General features: G+C 39.9%; 1 protein-coding gene across 3 annotated transcripts in view; it reads left to right on the plus strand.

Annotated features, from left to right (window-relative positions):
* mtmr12 (myotubularin related protein 12) overlaps positions 1 to 16,609 on the plus strand; it is a 112,711-nt gene extending 96,102 nt beyond the window's left edge. Inside the window, exons 15-18 of one of the 3 annotated variants that reach the window (XM_068031960.1) lie at positions 7,595 to 7,753; positions 8,593 to 8,649; positions 10,206 to 10,773; positions 16,267 to 16,609. In XM_068031960.1, the coding sequence (XP_067888061.1) occupies positions 7,595 to 7,753; positions 8,593 to 8,649; positions 10,206 to 10,773; positions 16,267 to 16,499 (1,017 nt within the window). In that variant the 3' untranslated portion in view covers positions 16,500 to 16,609. Of the gene's footprint in view, positions 1 to 7,594; positions 7,754 to 8,592; positions 8,650 to 10,205; positions 10,774 to 15,325; positions 16,009 to 16,266 lie in introns of those variants that run through there. The other 2 variants (XM_068031980.1, XM_068031970.1) reach the window with 2 other exon arrangements.
* Positions 16,610 to 16,860: the final 251 nt, after the last annotated feature.

The raw sequence follows: 16,860 nt of genomic DNA on the forward strand, positions 1-16,860 counted from the left end.
CTGAGGTACGTTAGCAGTTCTCTAATCCTCTGGCACTACACCTGTATCCAGTGAGAACTGGAGAATGATGGTCAAGAGTGATGGTATGCTAAATGAATCATCAAATGACGCCTTATGGGTTGAGCTCAGAAATTTAAAAAAAAAGGGGGCAGCCACACTACTAGGAGTGTATTATAGACTTCCAAGTAGTGAGAGGGAGATAGAAGAACATAGGAGCAGGAGTAGGCCATTCAGCCCATCGAGCTTGCTCCACCATTCAATACAATCATGGCTGATCATCCACTTCAATGCCTTTTCCCACACTATCTTCATATCCCCTTTTGTCATTTGTATTTAGAAATCTGTTAGTCTCTGCTTTAAACATACTCGATGACTGAGCTTCCACAGCCCTCTGAGGCAGAGAATTTCAAAGATTCACAACCCTCTGAGTAAAGAAATTTCTCCTCATCTCTGTCAAGTGGTTTCCCCTTGTTTTGAAATTGTGTCCCCTGGTTCTAGACTTCCCAACCAGGGGAAACATTGTAGCTGCATCTACCCTGTCTATCCCTTTCAGTATTTGGTAGGTTTCAATGAAATCACCTCTCATTCTTCAAAACTCTAGAGAATACAGGCCCAGTTTCCCCAATCTCTCTTCATAGGATAGTCCCACCATCCCAGGAACAAGTCTGGTGAGCCTTCGTTGCACTCCCTCTATGGCAATAATATCCTTCCTAAGGTAAGGGGACCAAAACTGCACAGTGTACTCCAGGTGCGGTCTAACCGAGGTTCTATACAATCGAAACAAGATTTCACTACTCCTGTACTCCAAATCCTCTTGCGATAAAGGCAAACATGCCATTAGCCTTTTAATTGCTTGCTGCACCTGCATGTTCACTTTCAGTGACTTATTGACGAGGACACCCAGGTCCTTTTTGTACATCTACACTTTCTAATCTCTTACCATTTAAGAAATACTCTGCACATCTGTTCCTCCTACCAAATTGGATAACCTCACGTTTTTCCCACTTTATATCCCATCTGCCACATTCTTGCCAACTCACTAAGTCTGTCCAAATCCCCTTGAAGCTGCTTTGCATCTTCCTCACAACGCACATTCCCACCTAGTTTTATCATCCGTGAACTTGGAAACACTACGTTTGGTCCCCACATCCAAATCATCGATATATATTGTGAACAGCTGAAGCCCAAGCACTGATCCCTGCAGTACCCCACTGGTCATAGCCTGCCAATGCGACAATGACCATTTATTCCTACTCTCTGTTTTCTGCCTGTTAACCAATCCATGCCAGGGGATAACCAGGGAAAGAGTAGGGCCTGTTAAGGACCAAAGTGGCAACCTCTGTGTGGAACCGGAGGATGTAGGTGAGGTTTTAAATGATTACTTTTCATCTGTGTTCACAGTGGAGATGGACGATGTAGGTGTAGAGATCAGGGAGGGGGATTGTGATATGCTTGAACAAATTAACATTGAAAGGGAGGAAGTATTAGCTGTTTTAGCGGGCTTAAAAGTGACTAAATCCTCAGACCCAGATGAGATGTATCCCAGGTTATGTGAGGCAAGGGAGGACATTGCAGGGACTCTGACACAAATTTTCAAATCCTCACTGGCCAGGAGAAGTGCCAGGGGACTGGAGGACAGGGAATGTGGTACCATTATTCAAGAAGGGTAGTAGGGATAAACCAGGTAATTACAGGCCAGTGAGTCTAATATCAGTGGTAGGGAAACTATTGGAAAAAGTTCTGAAGGACAGGATTAATCTCCACTTGGAGAGACAGGGATTAATCAAGGATAGTCAGCATGGCTTTGTCAGGGGGAGATCATGTCTAGCAAACTTGATTGAATTTTTTGAGGAGGTGATGAGGTGTGTAGATGAGGGTAAAGCAGTTGATGTAGTCTACATGGACTTCAGTAAGGCTTTTGATAAGGTCCTGCGTGGGAGATTGGTTAAGAAAGTAAGAGCCCATGGGATCCAGGGCAATTTGGCAAATTGGATCCAAAATTGGCTTAGTGGCAAGTGGCAGAGGGTGATGGTCAAGGGATGTTATTGCAATTGGAAGCCTGTAACCAGTGGTGTACCGCAGGGATCGGTGCTGGGGCCCTTGCTGTTTCTAGTGTACATTAATGATTTAGACATGAATATAGGAGGTATGATCAGTAAGATTGCAGATGACACGGAAATTGGTGGTGTCCTAAATAGTGAGGAGGAAAGCCTTGGGTTACAGGACAATATAGATAGGCAGAGCAGTGGCAAATGGAATTTAATCCTGAGAAGTGTGAGGTGATGCATTTTGGGAGGGCTAACAAGGCAAGGGAATATACAGTGGATGGTAGGACCCTAGGAAGTACAAAGGGACCTTGGTGTACTTGTCCATAGATCACTGAACGCAGCAGCACGGGTAGATGAGGTGGTGAGGAAGGCATATGGGATAATTGCCTTTATTAGCCAAGGCACAGATTGTAAGAGCAGGAAGGTTATGATGGAGCTGCATAAAACTCTAGTTAGGCCACAGCTGGGGTACTGTGCACAGTTCTGGTCGCCACACTGTAGGAAGGATGTGATCGCATTGGAGAGGATGCAGAGGAGATTCACCAGGATATTGCGTGGGCTGGAGCATTTTAGCTATGAAGAGACTGGATAGGCTAGGGTTGTTTTCCTTAGAGCAGAGAAGGCTGATGGGGGACCTGATTGAGGTATACGAAATTATGAGGGGCATAGGTTAGATAGGAAGAAACTTTTCTCCTTTAGCGGAGATGTCAATAACCAGGGGGCATAGATTTAAGGTAAGGGGCAAGAGGTTTGGAGGGGATTTGAGGAAAAAAAATTTCACCCAGAGGGTGGTTGGAATCTGGAACACACTGCCTGAAGGGGTGGTAGAGGCAGGAACCCTCAAACATTAAGTATTTAGATGAGCATTTCACTCACAGCCTTGTATGCTACGGCATTTCAAGTGCTGGAAAATGAGATTAGAATAGATGGGCTTCATGGCCGGCATGGACACGATGGGCTGAAGGGTCTGTTTCTGTGCTGTATAACTCTATGACTCTAATCATTTAGCTTCTCTGCCATTTTTCTATCCCCCATTATAAATTCTCCTGACTCTGCCTGCAATGGACCCACATTTGTCTTAGCCAAACGTTTCCTTTTTACGTACCTATAGAAGCTTTTACAGTCCGTTTTTATATTTTATGCTATCTTACATTCATATTCTATTCTCCCTTTCTTTATCGGTTTCTTCAACCTCCTTTGCTGCATTGTAAAATCCTCCCAATCCTGAGGTTTACTAATATTTCGAGCAACTTTATAGGCCTTTTCTTTTAATCTTATACAATCCTTAACTTCCTTTGTTATCCACTGTTAACTGCCTTTACTTTTAGGGTTTTTGTGCCTTGAAGGAATGTATGGTCACTCATGCCTAAAGTTTCTTTTACAGTAAGATTATTAATTAGCCCTTTCTCATTACATAATATTAGATCTAAAATAGCCTGTTCTCTAGTCAGTTCCTCAACATACTGCTCTGGAAAACCATCCCTAACACACTCCAGAAACTCGTCCTCCACAGCGTTAGTGCTTATTAGGTTTACCCAATCTATATGCAGATTGAAGTCAGCCATGATTACTGTATTACCAATTCTACATGCTTCTCTAATCTCCTGATTATTGCCATGCCCCACACTACCACTACTGTTTGGCCTATAAGCAACTCCTACCAATGTTTGCTGCCCCTTGCTGTTTCTTAGCTTCACCCAAACAGATTCCATATTTTGTTCTTCTGATCTGAGTTCCTTCCTTACTAATGTACTGATTCGATCCCTTCTTATCAGTGCAACACCACCTCCTTTTCCTTTTTGCCTGTCCTTCCTAAATGTCAAATATCCTTCAATATTCAGATCCCAGTCTTGCTCACCCCGTAGCCACGTTTCTGTTATGGCAATTAGATCATACTCATTTACCTCTATATTTGTGCCTTTTTAAATTATCTACCTTGTTGCGAATGCTGCGTGCATTCAGGTAGAGTGCCCTTAACCTTGTTGTCTTGACATTCTGCATTCTAAGCCTAGTTAATGCTCGCCTTTGTTTCGTCTGCCTTCTAATGTCTCTTGCTACTTTTCTACCTCCTGTTACCAGCTTTACTTCCTTCCAAATTCAGCTACCCCTCAGGTTCCCATCCCCCTGACATGCTAGTTTAAACCCTCCCCAACCGCATGAGCAAATCTCCCTGTGAGGATGTTGGTTCCGGTCCTGTTAAGGTGTAGCCGTCCATCTTGTACAGGTCCCATCTGCCCCAGAATCGGTCCCAATGCCTCAGAAATCTGATGTCCTCCCTCCTACACCAATTCTCCAGCCAAGTGTTCAATCGATCAATCCTCCTATTCCTATGCTCACTAGCCTGAGATTGCTGCTCTTGAGGTCCTGCTTTTTAATTTCCTTTCTAACTCCCTAAAATCTGCTGTCAGGACCTCATCCCTCTTCCTATCTATGTCATTGGTGCCAATATGAACCATGACCTCTGGCTGTTCATCCTCCCCCAGAAGGATGTTCTGCAGCTGCTCCATAACATCCTTGACTCTGGCACCAGGGAGGCAACACCCCATCCTGGAGTCACGTTTACTGCCGCAGAAACGCCTGTCTGATCCCCTGACGATCAAATCCCCCATCACTATTGCTCTTCCACTCTTCTTCCTCCCCTCCTGTGCAGCTGAGCCACCTGTGGTGCCACGGACTTTGCTCTGGCTGCACTCCCCCGAGGAACCCTCGTTCTCACCGGTATCCAAAATGGAAAACCGATTAGCAAGCAAGATAGACTCGGGGGACTCCTGCACTGCCTGCCTGGTTCTTAGACTGCCTGGTGGTCACCCATTCCCTCTCTGCCTGCACTCTCCTAACCTGCGGTGTGACCACCCCCCTAAATGTGTTATCCACATAGTCCTCTGCTTCGCAGATGCACAACAGTGACTCCAGCCGCCGCTCGAGTTCTGAAACCTGGAGCTCAAGCTTCTGCAGCCGGTGACGCTTCCTGCAGATGTTTGTTGGATGTAGCTACTTGAAGGAAAATCAATGGCAAACCAATGGGAGGCATTCACAAGCGAGATTCTACAGGCAGTGTAGACATGTCCCCGCAAAGATAAAGGGTGGTATGGTCAAATCTAGAGCCCGCTGGTTATTTTGAAGCATAACAGGTAAGAATAAGCAGAAAAAGAATGCTCATGACGGTCACAAACAATTTAATACTGTAGAAAGCCTAGAGGAGTATAGAAAGTGCAGGGGTGATGTAAAGAAGGAAATTAGTAAAGCAAAGAGAGAACATGAAAAATATTGGCAGGTAAAATTAAGGGAAACCCAAAGATGTTTTATCAATACACGAAGAGCAAGAGGATAACTAAGGAAAGGGTAGGGCCTATCAGAGATGTACAAGGGAACTAATGTGTGGATGCAGAAGATGTGGGCAGGGTTCTTAATGAGTTTTTTGTCTGTCTTCCCAAAGGAGAGGGATGATGCAGAGATTGAAGTAAAAGAGGAGTGAGAAATATTAGATATGATCAGCATAATGAGAGAGGAAGTACTAGAGGGCCTGACATCCTTGAAAGTGGATAAATCGCCAGGGCTGGATGGATTGTATCCCAGGCTGTTAAAGGAAGCCAGGGAGGAAATAGCAGATGCTATCATCTTCAAATCCTCGCTAGATACAATCGAAGGTACCAGAGGACTAGAGGTCTGCGAACATTGTACCATTGTTTGTTTAAAAAGGGTGCGAGGGATAGGCCAAATAATTATAAGCCTCTGGTGGGTAACTTATTCGAACCAATTCTGAGAGACAGGATAGACTGTCACTTAAGGCTTGGATTAATCAGGAATAGTCAGCCTGGATTTGTTAAGGGAAGGTCGTGTCTTACTAACTTGACTGAATTTTTTGAGGAAGTAACAAGGAGGATTGATGAGGGTAATGCAGTGGATGTGATCTACATGGATTTTCATAAGGCATTTGACTAGGTCCCATGTAGCAGACTGGTCAGTAAAATGAATGCCCATGGGCTATATGGCAAGTTGGATCCAAAATTGGCTCAGGGCCAGGTAATGGTTGACAGATGTTTTTGCGAATGGAAAGTGGTTTCCAGTGGTGTTTCACAGGGCTCCGTGTTGGGTCCCTTGCTGTTTGTGGTATATATTAATGATTTGGACTTAAATGTGAGAGGCATGATTGGGAAATTTGCAGATGACGCAAAAATTGGCTGTGTAGTTGACAGTGAAGAGGATAGCTGTAGACTCCAGAATGATATCAATGGTTTGGTTGAGTGGGCGGAAAAGTGGCAAATGGAATTCAATCTAGAGAAGTGTTGAGGTAATGCATTTGGGGAGGGCAAACCAAAGCAAGGGAATATACAATAAATGGAAGGATATTGAGAGGGGTAGAAAAAGTGAGACCTTGGAGTTAATGTTCACAGGTCCCTGAAGGTGGCAGGACAGGTAGATAGAGTGATGAAGAAGGCATATGGAATGCTTTCTTTATTGGCTAAGGTATAGAATACAGAAGCAGGGATGTAATACTGGAACTGTATAAAACGCTGGTTAGGCCACAGCTGGAGTATTGCATTCTGTTCACTACATTACAGGAAGGACATAATTGCTCTGGAGAGAGTACAGAGGAGATTTACAAGAATGTTGCCAGGGCTTGAAAATTGCAGCTATGAGGAAAGATTGGATGAGCTAGGGTTGTTTTCCTTAGAACAGAGGATGCTGAGGGATGACTTAATTGAGGTGTGCAAAATTATGAGGGGCCTAGATAGACAGGAAGGACCTGTTTCCACTACCGGAGAGGTCAATTGACAGGGGCCACAGATTTAAGGTGATTGGTAGAAGGATTAGAGGGGACATGCGGAAAAACTTTTTCACCCAGAGGGTGGTGGGTGTCTGGAATTCACCCACCAGATCGGTGGTGGAGGAAGAAACCCTTAATTCTTTTAAAAGGTACCTGAACTGCTGTAACCTGCAAGGCTACAGACCATTTGCTGAAAGGTAGGATTAGATTAGGTGGCTAGTTTTATCAGCTGGCGCAGACCCGATGGGCTGAATGGCCTCCTTCTGTGCTGTAACTTTTCTATGGTAAGGACTTTTAAAGAGGGAGTGGATAAATATTAAAAGGTTATAGAAAGGGGCAAGTGAATGGGAGTTGAGTGGATAGGTGTTCAGAGGCACAGTAGGTCCAATGTTCTCCTTTAGGGCTGGAAAATTTCCTGATTCTATAAAATAAAACATTGCAACATTTAAAAAAAAAAATCGTCCCCCTTCTATTCACAACTATAGTTGTGAATGCCAATGCTTTATTCATGAATGTTTCAATAAATTATAAAAATTGCACTTCATAATCTCCTGATTTTTGCTATTGATAGACAGCACGTTACCATTTAGAATTTAGCAGATATGTTTAGTGCAAATGGCAATATTTTGCACTCTTATTTTGCTTTGTGCTGCAGAGCAATATAAAGAGATACTGTCTTGTATGGATCTTGTTCCTGTCCTTATCCAAATAGTTTGTTCTTGTTGAAGATGTGTTATTTTGCCAGCCAGGTCAAATGCTGCTTTCTTTGTTTTGGCAGCTTGATGAAGATCGGCGAATGTTAAGCAGGTCATTGAAACTTCCCAGTGTGTGGGAATGGTCTGTGCAGTTTGAGAACTCTGTTCAAGCACTCTTTTATAATCCACTTTACATTGGAAAGCCAAAAACAGATAAGGTTAGAAGAACCCAACGCATTAAGGTAATTCTTCTAAATTTTACTTTGGGATTGTGTGTTCTTAAAATCAGGGTATAGTTAATTTCTTTATCTAGATTTTTTTTTCTGTGAATATACAATGTGCATATCCTGTAGTTCCTGCTCAGTGCTGTGGAAAAGTTTTGTTGGTGAGTGACCTAGTCCAAAGTCAATATTTTCTTGGAGTAGAGGGGGGCACCCCACTGAGTTACATAGCTTATCTACTGCTAATGCCTGCAATTTTCAAAAGATCGTTTGACTGTTACATTTTTTTCTGTAAAATGGGGGTTTAACCAGGATTAATTTGTCACCCCTTCATCTGAGATCTCGTCTGAGACCAGGATCAATTCAGACTCTTGAAACAAAAGCATGTGCAAACTCTTAATTTCAAATTTTGTAGATGTTATTTTTAAAAATGACTACTCCTGCCTTCTCATAGTCAGTTTGTCCACCAGTACAGTTCTTATAACTTTGCTGCAACAGAGGACTTGTCTGGAGCAATTGGCAAGTGCAAACAAAAAGCTAGTGATTTGAAAAGAAAACTAAAACCACACGGGCTAGAGTAATTGGGGTAAATATTGATGACTTGAGCAATTGGGCAGTCAGTAGAGGTTATTTTATTTGTGTGTGAAACACTACCTACTGTAAATAGCCTAGCAAAAAGAGCCTAGATCAAGTATATCTAATTAGGAAGCAATGCTATACCTGCAATGATCGTTTCTCCCTGCAATAATGCTCCACCATAAAGTAGCCATGTATGGATTAACGTTGAGAGTAGTGGCATATTCTTATAGAAGCTTTATTTGTCATCTTTGAGTAAATTTGCCTTCTTCATATCATCAAAGGACCCTGCACTGAACTGCTTGGAGATTGTCCATGAAAATTTTCTGGATATACCGGAGGTATTTTAAGGTCTTCAATTTTTGATCACACCCATCTACTAACTTGGGAGGGTGCATGTGGGAGAAACTTGCATTTCGGTTACATGTAGAGTGGTGCCTAAATTCCAAGAGCTGCTGTTCAAATATGTAATCATCCTAATTAAAGCTGTAATATTTGCAGTGGATGCATAAACCATGTTTATTCATTTACACCGTATCAAGCCACCTTTTTAGAATCCCTTCCATAGAAGCTTATGGGACAGAAGGCCATTCAGCCCATTATTCAGTGCTAATTCTCCAGCACTGAATTCCCACCAGAGAAAGTAAACTTACTTACTTTGCCTTCTGAAATTATTTCATTTTAATAAATCTATAACTACTTTTAGCTTTCTCTGTTCTGGTAGAAATAGTCCCAGTATCTCAAGTCTTGTCTCTTACGCCAGGTTGATACCAGGGAATATCTACACTGCACACTCTCTACAAGTCTTTTATGTCCTTTCTTCAGTCGGATGCCTAAAACTGCACACAGTACTCTTAATTGTGACCTAATCATAGCCTATTTATTTTTGTACTCTGTGCTCTTATTTATAAAACTCAAAATATTACCTTTGTACAATGTCAATTGATGGAGAAATGCAGGGCCAAAATTAGATTGCTTAGAAGAAACATTTTTACTTCTTTGTATAAAATTTGTCATTTGGATTCTTCCTTACCCCCCAAACGCAAGCTGAATGAATAAATGTGGAACTTAGCCAAATAGACCAGAAAACATCTAGGTTGCCCTATGATCTTTGCTGATTAGCTGACCTTGGATGAGTGACAAGGGGAACAATCTTCACTGCTTTTCTTTCCCCTCTCCTCCCAGTTAAATATCTTGCCGACACTCTAGTCTGGGCTCGCGCATAAAGAATGGCTCCTTTGGTCAAGATTTTGGAGAATTGGTACTGTCCATGGAATCGGATCCAAGAACAATGTTGGAGCCTTCTGATAGAGGGGAAAGAAGGAAAACATCATGCTGATGTTGCAAAATATATATATTTTCTGCCATGTGGTTTCTGTGTAACTTCAATTTTGTCCGTTTGGTTTGGTTTAAGTAACTTGTAATGTGTAGTTAACTACAGCTTTCTGAGCTATTTTATTGGTAGAGGGCTGGGCAGAAATGGAAACAATTTGTTTAATTAAAAATTCAAATCACAGTTGGTGTTTAATATTGTGATTTACCGTATGAGTGAAATTTACCCCCCTGAAATTTGCTTGTGTGCATGCCATGCTGATTTAATTTGGCTGATTTTGCTTGAAAGAATAAAATGCACATATCTTTTGTTACTGTATGGCTCAACAGCTTAAATTATTTCATGCCACATTTCTCTACTCTGTACAGTTCTAGATTTTGCTGTGCCTCGGTCTTGTATACTATTCATGCATGTGAATCTTACTATTTGACATTGTTACTGTCCATTTCCAAGATTTAAAAGTCTGTTCAGTTATACTTTCTTGGAGCAGAGCAATTATTCTGTCAGATTAAAAATATGTAAGGATAATCTGATTTTCACTAATCAGCTATTTCTTTTTCTCAGCCGCAACGCCAGATGTCCCTGCCATCAAGTCCGTCCTATCACTCTAGACCTTCACCCAAAAAAGGCTTTTTGAGGGAGGAGACTGATCACTTGATAACTTTTCTAGGCAAAAAAATAAGCAAGTGGACATTCACAGCTGAAGACCATTCAGTTAACTACAGAATGTTTGATGAAAATTGGCGCAGTAAACCAATTGATCACCATGGACTGCTCTTTCCTCTGCATGATGGTCCTGCTTTAAAAATCTGGGGCCAGCGATACTTGCGCTGGATTCCAGAGCTTCAAATACCAGGTGGTGGTTCCATAACCACTCTGAACAAAGCCTGTGAAATTGTAGATGAGATAAAAATCTTACAGACTAAAGTATCACAGAAGATGCTCAAAAGGCAACCAAGGTCTCCAAACACTGATGTCTTCACACTGTTTCATCAGAGCAGCCGTCTTTCTTCAACTTTCCCATTTGGCACATTACGTAGGCAGTCTATAAAGCCCCGCATTCCAGTCTCTACAAATCTTTCAATGAGCTTTGGGTCAATGGAGAATTTGCCAGATGACGAGGAAGATCTAGGTTTGTTATAGCATAGATTTTCTTTTTCCCTCTTAACATTTTGTTCTTGGGTGTAGTGCTTTACCAAAATAATGTTGCAGGAGTTTAATTTGAATGTTTTGCATGACTATGACACCAGCTTAGTGTGTTTCATGAGTTTGAGTTGATTTGTTTTCAATGCTTCTGTTTTCTAATTTTGTTCAGCAAAATGTTTGAAGCTGCAATTGGTCTCTTAACCAAAAAGACTGTGCTTATGTTGGTAGGGCTAAAATCCGAACCACTGGTTCAGTGACCTTGATTTCCTGAACTATTTAGGCCTAAAGTTGGTTTATAGGCATTTGTGTACTTGTTGGTTGGCACAAAACAGTTTCAAAGCCAAATACCAGTGCTGATTTTGCCAAAATGTAAAGACAAGCATTAATTCATTACTGGTGCTGTTTATATTATAGGAGGTTTACATGGTGGAGGGAAATGGCATGACTCAATTCGAGTGAATTCATTGTAGATATTTTACAAGCTTTTTTTTTTGGGCAGTTTAAACTCATCTTTAGAATTAGCCTTACTCAAATAGTGAAAATTTATATTTGGGTTTGCAAATACAATGGATGTTCCCCCCCCCCCCCCCATTTAATAAGTAGAAAGCTAAAAATTAGGAAACAGACCAGATTTACAATGTTTTAATAAATGACAATACAAGCTTTCAAATAGTTTTTTGCATCTCATCGGTGGAAAAGATTGGCAGTGTTCAGTGGCTGTTCAAATAATAGTTGTTGACGTTGCTGGTGGAATAAGATCTATTTAAACAGACTGATTTCACTGGTCTACTGCAGTTGTATCCAAACTAACCCTAGAGATACTTGCAGCTACTGAGCCCTCAATGCAGCCCTTGAAGCCTTGGCAAATTTATCATCCTATTTGTGCTCACTTAATTTGCTTTTTATGTTTGAATTTGTGGGGATTTTTTGTTTTTAGCATTATTGCCTCGTTGTCAGAATCTCCTGTCAAAACACTGATCTATTAGTTTCAGCAGCTTGTACGAGAATATACAGGGTCCCCAAAACTCCTGGCAGACATGTAGGTCACACACTAAAACAAAGGCTTGGTTGCCCCTAGCCTAGTGGGTACTGACGTGACTTTTGCAGCAGTAGGTCCTACATCCAAATTTTATTACCCGTCTATGTTGAGCTAGCTGATATCAGCTGAAGCACCAGTTAGTACTATAGTTCACCTCTTCAACCCTGGCTACAGAGGTGGAGGGAGAAAAATCAACTAGGATTCTTGCCTTGATGCTATCCATTGAGCCCTGCTGGAGCGGTCATGTGTGGACATTGAGTGAGAACAGGATTGCATTTCATCAAATAACTCTTGTCTAAGCTCACACCTGAAAAGCATCACTTTAAGTTCTGGAGGGTTACTGTCTTCCATTGTCTGTATTTGAGCATTTCATTCCCTTCAGGAGGGCAGGGAAGAAAGCTAGTATTTTTTTTAATCTAAGTATTTCATTGGGCATTTGATCTTAAGACCTGGGCTGAAAATCAGCTTGAACTGATAGGATTAGGATAGTCTCAGTCCAGCTCCTAGTGGGCACACATTGAATTAACTTGGTACTCATAAGTAATCTGAAGTCACAGGATAATGAGCACTTTTTTTGGCACTGTTGCCTCATCGTTGGATTTATCCATCATCAGCACATGATCTGTTAGTTTGAGCAGCTTGAGCTATGCATACATATATACGTCTGTATGGTAGAGAGTGCTCTTCAACATTTAAGCATGAGGCAGTGGGGCAGAGTTTTACTTTGCATCAAAACAAACTGGAAAAGCTTCATGCTGATATCAGGTATGTGAAATAGAAAATAATGTATTCCCTGTTACCAACATCTCATCTTTAATGGCAAATTATTAAAATCCAAAATAAACTATTTGATAGTGATGCAAAATCTTAGAATATAACAACTTCTCCATAATCAGAGTTATAAACTTTGAGAACATTCTAAATTACTGTTTCTATTGTGACTTAAGACCAATGCTGGATGTCTGCAACACAACCACTTGAATGTTGTGGATTATGGTATTTGTTCCATACTGCATTTTAATTCTGGATGTCTTGTGCTTTATTTTAGATGGTTTACTTTTTCTCTTCTCGTTCTCTACCCACTTCCAAGTTTAAATAAGTAAGACCCTCGATGTGATAGTTCAGGGGATCAAATACTTTACACCAAAGAAATGATGCACCCTCATTGCAGTGTGTTACAACAACAAGGCAGTAACTTATTGGGTTGAAGTCCTAAGTGCCCTTGTGGCTTACCAGTGCCATCTCAGTCCTGAAATGCTACTGTCAAAGAATATGCTAAAGAGCCTCTGATTCTTTAAAGCACAAAGAAATATGGTGCTTAACTTTTTTTTTCTCCTCTGGCCAGTTTGCAACTGAATGTAGTTTATTGTATTATTTCCAGGAAATAGATATAACCCTTAACTATGATGATCCCATGATGCCTGAAGAGCAATAATTTTTTTTCCTCTAAACAATAGAATAAATTCTACTTTGTACGTGAATGATATCTAACATGGTTGGTTAATATTTCAGATCAAGTAAATCTATTCCGTTCCTGTTGTCAAGCACCCTTTTATGATCTGCTGTGGATAATTAGCCATGCTTTAATTTCTAGTTTTGCCCTTCCATTTTTCTTTAATCACATTTCATGCTGTGCCACTCTCCTGAAATTATTTAGTTTTACAATTATGTATTCTGGTTTCAGTCCAGCTATTGGCTAGAACTAATTTCCTATGATCCTGAATAGCTTTCAGTGATGGGCAGAATCTGACTACTGATTTGTGTTCTCTTGTGCCATATGGTTGTGGTTAAAGTTGCAGTAAGCCTATTTCTGCTTTTTTTTTTTACTGTAAAATGTTACTGCAACCTTCTGAGTTGAATACGTTTACTGATCCAGTTTCTAAATTGGTCTGATCTTTGGAAGACACTGAAGTGATTAGTTTTTTTTTAAATTATAAATTTAATGACTATTAATTGGTCTAAATCTGGCTTGTAGTTACCTTGAGATAAAACATTGAATCAACAACCTCTCACTGTCATCAACTACTTGTAAAGATTACATGTAAAATGCAACTCCTGAACAAACAAATTAATATTCAAAGTTGCAGGAGCATACTGTGGCTGCTGGAAATCTGAAACAAAAACAGAAAATGCTGGAAATACTCAGCAGGTCAGGCAGCATCTCTGGAGAGAAAAATAGTTAATGTATCAGGTCTATGACCTTTCAATCAGATGATTTGTTGAAAGGTCACAGACCTGAAATACTTTCTCTCCAAAGATGCAACCTGACCTGAGTATTTCCAGCATTTTCTGTTTTTGTTTAATATTCAAAGTTGTAGGTTTTATGAAAATATGTTATTGAATGGCTCCTTAGGTATCAGATGGAAACAAAATAAATGGTACATCTGTATTTAACACTGTACGTACTTTGTTTTGATGTAAAGGTATATTTTTTTTCCCATTTCAAGGGTAACCAGCTCCCAGGCCTTTGACTATCCGTATAGCCCACCACTAGGAGGCATGTCAGCTTTTTCAAAGCTGCAGTTTTCTTTGCGATGTTTGTTGAAATTTCCAAACTACTTAACTGAAGAGTAAACTGCTTTGATGTATTTAACAATTTCTCTGTTCAGCACTTCTTTGTCTATTACACTATCTACTTGTTCTTTCCCCTTCTAAATTGTACGCATGCAGGAAAATATGAAGTAGATTTTTTTCTTTGTGCCTGTGCTTATTGCTCAGATTCTGTCTTCGGCAGATTAGATTGAAGTTGCCGGGACAATTGTTTTTGGGCGCCTGCTTTGTTTCTATTTGGGTATAAAATCTCAATGTACATCAATAATTTTGTGAAACCAGGGAAGTAAGCAGAATGTTAACCCAAAATTGTTTTGGGAACTGGAATTTATTTTTGGTTTTTGCAATGTATATCCTTTTTTTCCCCCTTAATTTATTTGTTGTATTTGTCAAGTTTGTTCCCTTTGCCAGTTTTTGCCAAATGAAGGCCTGTTTGATTGTTTAGCCTTTTCTCAAAGATGTGCTTTTGAATATTTATAATACACTGGAAAAATTACACAACTTTGCATGGACAAAATCTACCTTTGGAAAGCTTTCCTTGTATCTGGATAAACTGAAATGTTTTTTGTAGCAATATCTTCCATCTTTCAGTTGAATCCACTGAATATGCAGTTTGAGCTTTGTATAAATGCAAATAAAGTGGTCTATAATCAGAAATCACTTTTTAAGCAAAAGCCACTTGCCTTTTTTATACAAACAGTGGCTAGACTGTTGCTACTTATAGATAGAATTTGACAGTATTGAATAGATTTAGTATGCCAACTATAATGTACCAAAATGTTATTGATCAAAATTTTTTTAGGGGTTGGGGTGTGCTTATACAATAGAAGTGAATGGATGAAATTGATTAACAGCAGTTCATCAGCTGTGTTTATTCAACTGTACCAATATATTACAATACCTGGAGGAAAATGAAAGATTAGATAGTTGTCTTTTTTTGTTTCTCCAGGAGAAAACTATAAACCTGCTATAAGTTATATGGATGAACATTTGAGTTTCAGCTTCAAATACGAATCCAGACCAGAAAACCAAGAACATTTGTTTCCTTTCCTTTTAGAAATGGAAGACTTCTGAAAGCACCCCAACCTCCTCCTTTCCCACCCCCATTATCTATTTACAGAAAGTATAATGAACCTTTGCAAACCCTCATCCATTTCAGTTTTTCTACATCATATAAAAGTCTGTCATTAGAGAATGTTATATACCACAAAAGTTTATTTTTTGGATAGGCAATGCAATCTGTCTCTTATTGGTTGTATGCGGTATATGGTAGTTCTCAGTGTGCAACTTCTGTGTTTCCATACATTGATCAATCTGCTTGTTTCAATCTTTTACTTTTTTTAAAATTGAGATTTTGACTACTGAGTTGGTTCATGAACAGCCTTACCTATACTGTATAATACTGTAAATTGTATCAAATTGCTTCATTGTGCCTTGTTAATATAACAGTTATAATTTAAGCACACCGCAAAGTGAGCTATACTTTATATTGTACTTTTTATATTGTGGCACTGATATCAGAACTAAATGTATATAATGGGTGTTATTGTATCTAGTGTATTTTGGCGGAAACATTACTGTATCTTTGCTACAGTATTCATTTTAACCTTGATCCTGTTGCCATTAAAAGATTGTTGAAAATTAATGTTTTCCCAAATAAAACATAAAACTCAATATTTCAGTTTCATTTGGGTAGCATTTAGCTTCTACAATGTTGCATCTCAATGTTTTTGTTACAAATAATATCACTCATTCTAAAACAAATCTGTTATCAATAAGAACATGATTTAATTGCGTCTTCGGGTAATCGCTTACATCTGGTATTAAGCCCACACCAACCATTTTAGGATGAATAAAATGAAGTTACTGTTCTTATTTTTCTTAAACCAGCAGGTTTTCTGCAAGATTACTCTTTGAGCACGGTTGTGATGTCGGTCATAATGACACAGAAGGAAGCCATTCGGCCCATCGAGTCCATGCTGGCTCTCTGTAGAGTCAGTCCCATTCTCTGGCTCTATCCCTGTAGCCCTGTAAGTTTTATTTCCCTCAAGTGCCCATCCAATTTCCTTTTGAGATCATTCATTGTCTCTGCTTGCACCACTCTCGTAGGCAGTGAGTTCTAGGTTATTACTATTTGCTGTGTTTTTAAAAAAAAAATTTCCTGCCTGTATCGCTTGCCCAAAACTTTAAATCTGTGTCCCCTAGTCCTTGCACCATCAGCTAATGGGAATAGCTTTTCTTTGTCTACCCTATCGTTATGATCAAGGTGGGAGCAATGCACTGTCAATTCAGTCCCATCACTCCACAGGTCGCAACTTATTAAGGTTTTCCCACCCAACTGGAAAATAGCCAAATTAAACCCTAATAACCTCCCCAGAATAAAACAGACCAAACCAGGTATCTCTAGATAACAACAAAAAAACTATTTATTAAAAAATTTAATAGTGTTTAAGATTAAGATAAACCTATGTCTCAATACTTTAT

This window comes from Heterodontus francisci, chromosome 1 (genome assembly GCF_036365525.1).
Source record: "Heterodontus francisci isolate sHetFra1 chromosome 1, sHetFra1.hap1, whole genome shotgun sequence".
NCBI classification, from domain to species: Eukaryota; Metazoa; Chordata; class Chondrichthyes; order Heterodontiformes; family Heterodontidae; genus Heterodontus; species Heterodontus francisci.